The sequence below is a fragment of the Lactuca saligna genome, chromosome 8, assembly GCF_052625555.1.
Source record: "Lactuca saligna cultivar CGN05327 chromosome 8, ASM5262555v1, whole genome shotgun sequence".
Lineage (NCBI taxonomy): Eukaryota > Viridiplantae > Streptophyta > Magnoliopsida > Asterales > Asteraceae > Lactuca > Lactuca saligna.
The window spans coordinates 213,010,931-213,021,013 of NC_136424.1; the positions used below are offsets into that span (position 1 = coordinate 213,010,931).

Genomic DNA, 10,083 nt, shown 5'->3' on the forward strand with positions numbered 1-10,083 from the left:
ATTAGGGTTGTATGTGCGCCATAGGATTGTTATAGTGCTCAAAACTCATCTGAAATACCATAATCACCATGTTTATTTATTTCCTTTATCAATTACATGAGACACACACTAAACAATCACACACTTAGATACATATATAATATATTCTTTGAACCCGATCTTCGACCTTGAACCACTAAACATGCCTTAATTTCCATTTATGCTTCTAATACTAAAAAAAGCCACATCACATATCTCAAATGTCCTCTGCATTTAGTGATCCGCTTCAAAATTTTATTTTCCTCAACTTTTTTATTCTGAATGCAGAACAATAAAGGAGACAATTCATGTTTAGGTTCGATTAAGAGTATCAAATTGAAGTGAAAACATATGTATGAAAGGAAACAAAAAGGGTTTAGCCTAATTAATTACAAACCAAGAGAGAAGTTTCAATGCACACAATGTGTCATACCGTCGGTGTTCGGCAGAAACGTCAGGTTGTGCGACGTTAGAATGTTAGATCACAGATATTGAATAATAAAAAGACAATATATAACATAAATATCACTCCCATTTATGTGTAAAACATTACATCGAAAAATGTTTTGAAATTCTATAGTTTCTAAAACAGAAAGGTGCCTTAACACTCAGTTAGGAATAACACTAAATGATTGTCGACTTCTAGCAGCTTCATCGATCCACAGTTGCTTCAAGGAGTGCAATCTTCAATATCTTGGTTTCCTAGGAATACATGTGGCTTTGAAAACGTTAACTAATGTTAGTGAGTTCACAGGCTTTGTATATTTACACTTTGAAAATACTTTTTGTATATAAATTTGTTAAGTAGTAAAAGTATTTTAATTCTTTGAAAAGAGTATTATACTATTCATAGGTACTAGGATTTCCGTCATTCTCACTCATCTTATATACTATTAGTATATCCATACCTTAGAAGTATAATTAAGGAAAGGAGTGATTTTTAAGAGTAGACTAAATTAAGAGTGAATTCAATGTAGGTTAGTTGGATACAGTCTAACCTTTTCTTATATAACTATATACTTATGACATAAATAGAGTTTCGATCTTTCATTGTATAATTATAATAATATATATAATTATTTTAAATAGATTTTCATAACTAAGCTAAACTAGCAGAGTGACGATATAGCCATTATTAGAGTTGAGTAATGACATGACATACTACAGTTATCCGTAGTGACGGTATAATATATTATTATTAACCGTTTAGATTGAGGGTAGTCACAATATAATATACTACCATTATCTGTGTGTCGTGACGACATGATATACTATTATTGTGCGAAGTAATGGCATAGTGTACTATTATTAACCGTTTAAATATTTTATAGAGTAATGATTTGGTATAATGTTATTCTTTTTGCTAGCTCTAGGTACTATGTTACCCTATAGAAATGGTCTAGCATAATGTTTACGTATTAAACTTATTCTTTAGATTTGGGCAGCACTAGGTACTATGTACCCTAAAGAAGTGGCTAGAGTAATGACTAGATACAATACTATTCTATAGACTTGATAGACTCTAGGTATCATGTTACCCTAGAGAAATGGCCAACATAACTACTAGGTCTGATGTTATCCGAGAGGTTTGACCAGAATAACGACCAGGTACTAAGTTACCCTAGAGATATGACCAGTTTAATGACTAGGTATATTATTATTTATGAAGATTAAATAGAGTATTTACAAGGCATTATATATATATATATATATATATATATATATATATATCCTAAGAGTTTAGCAGAGTAACGATAGAGTATACTTTCTATTATTTTATTTGAGTAGGGTAGCGATATAAAATAAATATAAATTTTTATAGCGTAATGATAAGTAACGATATAATAATTATTAATGTATTCCCCCTGCCCCCTTCCCCATAAATTTGATAAAAAGTTTGAAAAGGAGGTCGTGAAACTCACCATCGTACAAGGGTGGAGGCAATACAGGGGCTAGCAGGTGTGCGCCCCCCCCCCCCCCCCCCAACTTCTTTTATTTTTATTATATATTTGTAACTATAAATTTATATCTAATTTATTTAAGCCCAAAATAAAATCAAAGTTAGTAGGGGAAAGAAGAAAATGGACATTCATCTTCCTCTCGAAGGGCTTTACCCACTGCCCCTCTATAACCCAATTAAATTAACAGAAATACCAATTACATACCACAATTTAGGAGACGTCGATTTAGAGAGTTGCCGTCGATTTAGAGAGTTGCCGACAATAACTTCAAAGGGAGAATTACAGTTTAAGTATTTTGGCAAAGGGAGAGCTTCAATTACAAGCACTCTCAGGTGATTGTTAATTCTTATTACTTTATTAGCTAATACATATTGAAGTTTTTTGTAACCTGTGGTTAATATTTATTTTGAACAATATAATTTGTAATTAATGATAATATTATGATTGGTTAATTGGTTTGTTAATTTTTATAATTATAGGGTAAACCATGAACAGAAAAATAACAATTGATTCTTTTTTCAAACGAAAAGAAGATGTTAGTGACCCACAACCTGAAAGAAATAGTGAAACGGAAGAGCCAATTAATGTTGAACTTGAAAAAAAATGATGTTTCAAATTCAAGAAAGGTAAACTTAGATTCTTTTATTCGTGATCTCTGAGAACGACCTTTGATCTTAAGCTATCGATGTCACCAACGTGATGAGATTAGACAATTATATATTAAACTTGGACCATACCAAATTCAAAAATCAAAGTATCATTCAAGTCCTAGTGGTCCAAATGGTTCTATGCGAAGTTTTCAAGAAGCTTGGTTTAAAAAATTTTGGTTGTTGGAATATTTTGAGAAAAAGGATGCTGCATTTTATTCCCTTGCTTTCTTTTTAATAATAAACATACTGGATGAGTTGGGTCAGTTACATTTACCGTAGTAGGGTTTAAAAGATGGAAAATGTGAATTGTGGCAAAGATTGTGCTTTCATCGTCCATGAAGGTAAGACCCCGATCTCAGCACATAATTTTTCTGTCAGATGCTATGAAGATTTAAAAAACCACTTGTGTCACATAGAGAATATGATAGAGAAACAAACGATTCAACAAGTTATGGATAATAGATTACGCCTTAAAGTTTCTATTGAGGCTATTAAATGGCTTACATTTCAAGCATGTGCTTTAAGAGGTCATGATGAGAGACCTAACTCAAGAAATCAAGGGAATTTCCTTGAACTTATAAAGTTGCTTGCTTCTTATAACAAGATTATTGATGATGTTGTGTTAGAAAATGCTCCTCAAAATGCAAAGTACACATCAACGGATATCCAAAACGAAATATTACATGTTTTCGCTACAAATGTACAAAAAGCAATTCGTGATGAAATCGGGACTGCAAAATTTTGTTTGTTGACGAGTCTCAAGATGAACCTAAGAAAGAACAAATGGCTATTGTTGTGAGATTCGTTGATCGAGGTGGACATGTGAAAGAAATATTTTTGGATTTGATTCATGTCAAAGATACAACTTCATTGACCTTGAAAAATGAGATAATGTGTTCATTGTCTTATCATAAGCTTAATGTCCAAGATATTCAAGGTCAAGGATATGATGGAGCTAGTAACATGCGTGGAGAATGGAATGGGTTGCAAGATTTATTATTAAAGGAATGTCCTTATGCTTATTACATACATTTTTTTGCTCTTCAATTGCAATTGGCTCTAGTTGCAACGTCTAAAGATGTGACCGAGGTACATAAGTTCTTCAAAACTTTAAACTTTATAGTTAATGTCATAAGTTCTTCTTCCAAGCGTAATGATCAATTGCAAGATGCTAAAATTGCTGAAATTTCTCATTTAATTGAGGTTGATGAGATTGAATGTGGAAAAGGAAAAAAATCAAATACGAACACTACAAAGGCCTGGAGATACAAGGTGGAGTTCTCATTTCAAATCAATATGTAGTTTGATGAGACTTTTTGGTCCATCTTGTGTAACACCCGTGTTCCTAGGCTAAGCATTAGCAAATGATGTAATAGTCTAGGTTAACTATTGTAACTCTTTTTGAAGTAATAAAGATGAAATATTTGAATATTATGTGAATTATGTGCTTATTACATATTTATAAATGTATAATAAATAAAGGATAAAAATAAGTGTCAAAATTCAAGTATGATATAAACCCGATATATTTACATAAAATTGTAGTGATCGAAACAAGGATTCTAGGGATATAAAGAACGCCGAAATCCGAGTTATAACGAAGAAGTTATGACCCATCAAAGTTTTACAACAAAACCAACACGACACTAGGAAGCGTAAATAGTGAATTTACGATAGTAGACTTTTCGGCCTTAGTAATATAAACCAAAGTTGTATTATACTTTAAACCTAGAGCGTCCATAAAAAGAATGCCCAAATCTGACGTAGTATGAAGAAGTTATGATTTTTCTAAGATTTGGCATATCAGTGCATGGCTCGAAACTTGAATTTTAGAACGAACGGTTTTTAGCCAACGCGACCTAAATGAGAATTGAAGATCTCATTAATAGGAACTTAACGACAAAAAGACAGACGAAAACGGAGTCCATATGAAGAAGTTACAAATATTACGCGATCATTTGACAATATAATCTCCTCCTACTGTTAAATTTAAGATTGGTCAAGAATTAGCCAACAGGGACAAAATGAAAGTTTTAGATCTTGTTTTTATCTACGCGTGGATATAAAGTACGTCAAAAACGGAACCCGTATGAGAAAGTTATGGATTTTAGAAGTCAGAAGTGTATTGTGCGAAAATGGGTGACGTGACACAATCTTGGTGATTGCTTTCTCCCCAAGGCTTGCCACCACATGGTGACATGTGGCACCAAGTTCAGCTATATTTCTCCCTATAAATACAACCCCTTCCACCCTCATTTCTTCACACCTCCACCCTTCTCTCTCTACTCTCTCTCTCTTTCTCTATCTCTATCTCTCTAAACCTCCCAAAACTCCCCTAGCGCTAGAAGAAAGCTCCGGAGCGCTCGAAGGCTCCGAGAAGAAGAGCTTTCGGCTCGGAAATGCTGCCCCTACAGAGCCTGGCTTCTAGCCAAACCCCCTCATAGGTAAGATACGCCTACGATATTTTAAATATAGTTTTTATTTAAATATAGTAATGTTATTAGGACCTTATAATAAAAATTTGGGCTATTATTATGAGTTCTATAAGTGTCGTTATAATATCTTTTTAACCAATCACGGTACGGGGAATCTGGTTTAGAGGGCCGCTTGGGTTGCTGGATTTCAAAAGTGCTTTATGCCAAAATGATCCTGCCCTCCGGTGTTCCATGTCTGGCCCCTGTCTGTACATAGTGGGTGAAGAGTATTGTTTAACGTTTATATAATAGTAATAATAGCTAGACTATTAATTAGTCTCGTCGAACATTAGACTAAACTCTAGTGGTAATGATACTAGGTGTCATCAAAGAAAAATTGTTTTAAGAGTAATGAAGTGCTTTCCGAGTACCGAGTCACCACCTTACCAAGTGAGTGCGTAGTTACTTTCATCTTACACATAAATATGAAGTATTTTACGTGCTATGTGTGCATATTTTCTGTATACTGGCTATCTATGCTGGATGAATGATTTTATACATGTTTTAAATGATTTAAATTGTATATGTATTTTATATCTACAAAATGTGTTGGGTAAAACATGAGTAGATGTAATAGACGATGTATGATAAAATGATGAGATGCCTCAATGTTTTAAGATGATTCAGTTATCTAGCGGAGTATAGATGACAACCACAGACTATTATAGACAGTCCAGTGGAACGCTAGCAGGCTCGCAACCTGTAGATGTTTATTTGAATTTAGTGTTCACCAGCAGTACTCCATCCCCCACATGGTTGCCTTATTTGACATAAATTGCTAAGGAACCTCCGAAGCAGTGTTGTCACCCTGATGAAAGTCCTTAGACTAGGTCCCTAGTGTTAGATGTTTTAGGGACGTAAAGTGAGGATAACAGGAACGGGTAATCGGGTTTGCTTGGTTTGATAAAGTTAATAAATTTATTTATTGTGGGTTGAAAACCCTATGTGCTCACCAGGCTTCCAAGCCTGACCCACTCAGTTTCTTGTATTACAGGTAGTGGCTTATGAGCATATATGTTTGGATGAGAGTTAAGGGATTATAGGCCTGTAAATACAAAATAATGTAGTAAGGCTTATATTGTACTGTTTATGCTTTTGATCTGTATCAAACATGACATCCCGAGATTTTTAATGAAATACATTTCTTTGGAAATGCTTTGATAAATCTTAATCATATTTTGTTTTTAGGAACAAATTCCGCAACACTTTTCTTTAAAATATCACTCTGATTTTTAAACAAAACATAAACAAATCGATCTTTTCTGAAGGTAAAAATGGGGATGTCACATCTTGTGTAGTGTTGACTGACATTGCTACAAAAGGTTCTACCTCTTCTAAAAAAGGTGATGCAATATTTGCATTTAAACATGCAATGTCATTTGATTTTGTCATTGTTTTGCATATGACGAAAGATATAATGGGGATAACTGACAAGCTTTGCCAATCTTTACAACAAAAATCTATATATATTATTAATGTATTGGCGTTGGTTTCCACAACAAAAATATTGCTTCAAAAACTAAGAGATGAAGGTTGGCAATCACTTTTGGATCAAGTGGTTTGTTTTTGTAAAAGACGTGACATTTTAGTCCCTGATATGAATGAAACTTACAAATATGTAATTCGGACACGTCATGATAAAGACAATATCACTGCAGAGCATCACTACCGAGTTGAATTGTTTATTGCTGCTATTGACAGTCAGTTGCAAGAGTTGAATTCTAGATTTAATGAGTCTGTAACAGAGCTTCTCCGTTTCAGTGTTGTACTAGATCCAAAAAGAGTCCTTGAATGTTGAAGATATATGTAAATTGGCAACAACTTATTATCCTTTGGACTTCACAGAGCACGAAATTCATTTGTTGAAACTTGAGTTACGACATTATGAGTTAGATGTGCGCAATCACCCAGAATTGAAAATTTCTTCTACACTTTCTGAGTTGTGTAGGGGTCTGCATGAAACTGTAAAGGCAAGTACTTATCCTTTGTTTGACAGATTGATTCGCATTATATTGACGCTTCCCGTTTCTACTGCGACATCTGAAAGAACATTTTTAGCAATGAAAATCATGAAAACGCGACTTTGGAATACCATGAATGATGATTTTCTTAGAAGTTGTCTGATTATTAACATTGAGAGAGAGAGAGAGAGAGAGATTGTTGATATATTTCCCCAGATAAACTTATAGATGAATTTTCTTTTATAAAGAAAAGTCAGACACAACTTAAAGTGAGAAAGGTACTATTTCTTATACTTTTACAAATTTTTTAATTGTATTCTTCTCAATTGAAGATAATATCATATTTATCTATGTTCTAAGTCATTATTTTAATAATAACAGGTTAATGTATGAGAATCAGTGCTTATGATCATTTGAAAACTTCTTAAGATTGGTTCTTGCAATTTTTTTCTTTTTCAGTATCTCTTTCAATTTTATAGACTCGATTATGTTATTCAAATATATTTATTTTAATTTTTATATAAGTCCCCTTATCTTTAAATCATGGCTCCGCCCTTGTCCTGGTAGCGTGCTTTAGTGGCTGCCTAAATATGATCAGAGGCTCGGGATTACTTGGGCTCGAGAGAAAAAAGGAAAATAAAAATTAAAAATAAAAATTATTGGAAAAAGAACGTCTAAATAGGAAATAAGAAGAAATGTATTTAAATTGGAAAGTGATTTTTGTGATTCCATATTAAACGAACTTGGGACACCTTATATACTATATAGGCACATTTTTTTGGCTTGACACGTCATGAAAATATATGTTTCACGTTGTGGAAAATCCATAGGGCTATAACAGGTGCTGTCACGTGTCTGATTTTTTTAGGTTCGCATACGGCATACCTCATCTTCTAGAAGGCCTGCGCACACGCTCACACTTAAAACACTGATTTTTGTAAAATATGTAATTTTCCGTACGAGTTCCGTTTTCGATTTTCTTTATATTAGTATGTAGCTATCGCCAAGTACTATAACTTTACTTTAAGTTGCATTGGCTAATTCTAAATTTATTCTTAGCCCTTATTTTTATACGATTTAATGATTTTGCGAAAATCATATATCTCTCGTACTAACTCCGTTTTTTAGATTCATTTTCTCAAAATTCTTATATCAAGGAGTAGTATGATTATCTTTTTGATGGCTTTGGCCGAAAGTTAATAATTATCTTTGTAGTTTTTTACGTCATCCGTTCCTTGTGTGCCGCTGACTTTTATATCTTATAAAAATCATATCTAATAACATTACTTTTTGTACACCTATTTTTACGGATTATATGCGATCTGGTTTATTTTTCTTATCTAACTTAATACGAAACTTTATATTTTATCATATATATATATATATATATATATATATATATATATATATATATATATATATATATATATATATATATATTACATATTAAGTCTATTATACTCGACATTTGTTACTTTTCTTAATTAATGATCGGTAGCAATTATTGCAATTGATACATATTGGAATCAGTATCTTCCCTTTGTCTTTCAACCAGATCACAACCATTATTCTTGTTAGGGAGTAAGGGATCTACCTCGTGTAGTTTGTGCCCTGGAGCTACCAATCTTTAGGACGTTTTGCGGATAGGGTTGTTTACTATTTTGATAAAATCGAATCGTTCAATTCGACAATTTGGATTAGAGTATTTGGTTCGAATATTCAGATTTTTGGATTGGTTTTAAAAAAGCAAATTGTTATTTTGGATTTCAGATTGTTTTTAGTTTATAAAATAAGAACCAAAAAGTCCAAAAAAAAAACTCGAATAAAAAATTATTATTTACTTACTTTTAATATCTATAATTATTTATTAAGTTTGTAAATTATTTTTTCAAATAGGTTCAAAAAGTTTCACCTAATAAAAACATTAATATGTATTTTCTCTAAAAAGCTTTTTATCTATAAAATGTTGTGTTATGCTTATGTTTGTACCTTTGTTAGGTACGTTTTTAGTGTATTGCTTGCCTGCTCTTGTATTGTTTGACTCGGGTGCGAGTCGGTCCTTTGTATCTCAATCGTTCAGTACGGAGTTTATCATGTTCATTCGGGAGTTAGAGTGTCCATTGCGAGTCTCTATCGCCAACGAACACGAGATTTCTACATCATCAGTATATCATGGATGTGTTCTGGAGATCTTCAGGGTATCCTTTCCGATCGACTTGATCTTTATTCTCATGAGGGACGTCTGCATGATTATATGGATGGATTGGCCGAGCCGTTTTGGTGCTATGATTGTGTGAGAACCCGAAACTTTTCCATTATCCTTAACCGATTTCCGTTAATAAAATTTGAATTTTATTGAATTTCCGTCAAACTCTTGGTTTAGAAAATCAACTAGTTTTATATAGTTAAATTCTATACGAGTCGGAAACCAAAAAGCGCGCGAAAAACCCGACAAGTCTAAAAAATCTAACAGTTTTCGGCCTATGTGGTTGTAGGCCGTACACCCGTGTAAAACCGTATATTTGTTTACAGTTGTACACTTGTTTACGACCGTAAACCAGTTTACGGTTGGTGTCAAGTGTACCCCACCACCGACCATACCCCTAACCTATAAATACAGGACCCCCACTATTATTTGAACCTTCTTGGCCGAAAACTCTCTCATTCACTCTTTAGAATCGCTGATCGTAAACACCGAAAACACCTCTTTTCTTCCGAAAAACATCAAAATTCGTCATTTGGAGTCGATTGGGAGCATCTGGAACACGTTTTCTTCGAAATCAAACACCCTTGTTCTTGAGTTTACGGTTGTACACCCTTCAAATCTGCATGGGCCGTAAACCCTTCAAAGAGGAGTTTACGGCCGTAAACCTTGTTCACGGCCGTAAACTGCTTGTTCGGCCGTGAACCACTCTTCACGGGCGTAAACCCCTGTTCATGGCCGTACACACCTTCTAAGTGGTGAAAACCCGTTTCCTCAATTCAATCAAGTCCCGGTAACATTCCTTAACCGAAAGCA

General features: G+C 33.5%; 1 protein-coding gene across 1 annotated transcript; it reads left to right on the plus strand.

The window, feature by feature from the left end:
• Positions 1 to 2,921: 2,921 nt before the first annotated feature.
• Positions 2,922 to 6,901, plus strand: LOC145010476 (uncharacterized). Its single transcript, XM_078969013.1, has 3 exons — positions 2,922 to 3,372; positions 3,489 to 3,848; positions 6,402 to 6,901. Exons 1-3 carry the CDS (start codon positions 2,922 to 2,924, stop codon positions 6,899 to 6,901), a joined length of 1,311 nt encoding a protein of 436 aa, XP_078825139.1.
• Positions 6,902 to 10,083: the final 3,182 nt, after the last annotated feature.

Coding starts and splice junctions, on each gene's coding strand:
- LOC145010476 (XM_078969013.1), top strand. CDS start 2,922: ATGGAAAATGTGAATTGTGGCAAAGATTGTGCTTTCATCGTCCATGAA. Junction 3,373..3,488: donor AATCGGGACTGCAAAATTTT/GTTTGTTGACGA, acceptor TTCATGTCAAAG/ATACAACTTCATTGACCTTG. Junction 3,849..6,401: donor TGAGGTTGATGAGATTGAAT/GTGGAAAAGGAA, acceptor CATCTTGTGTAG/TGTTGACTGACATTGCTACA.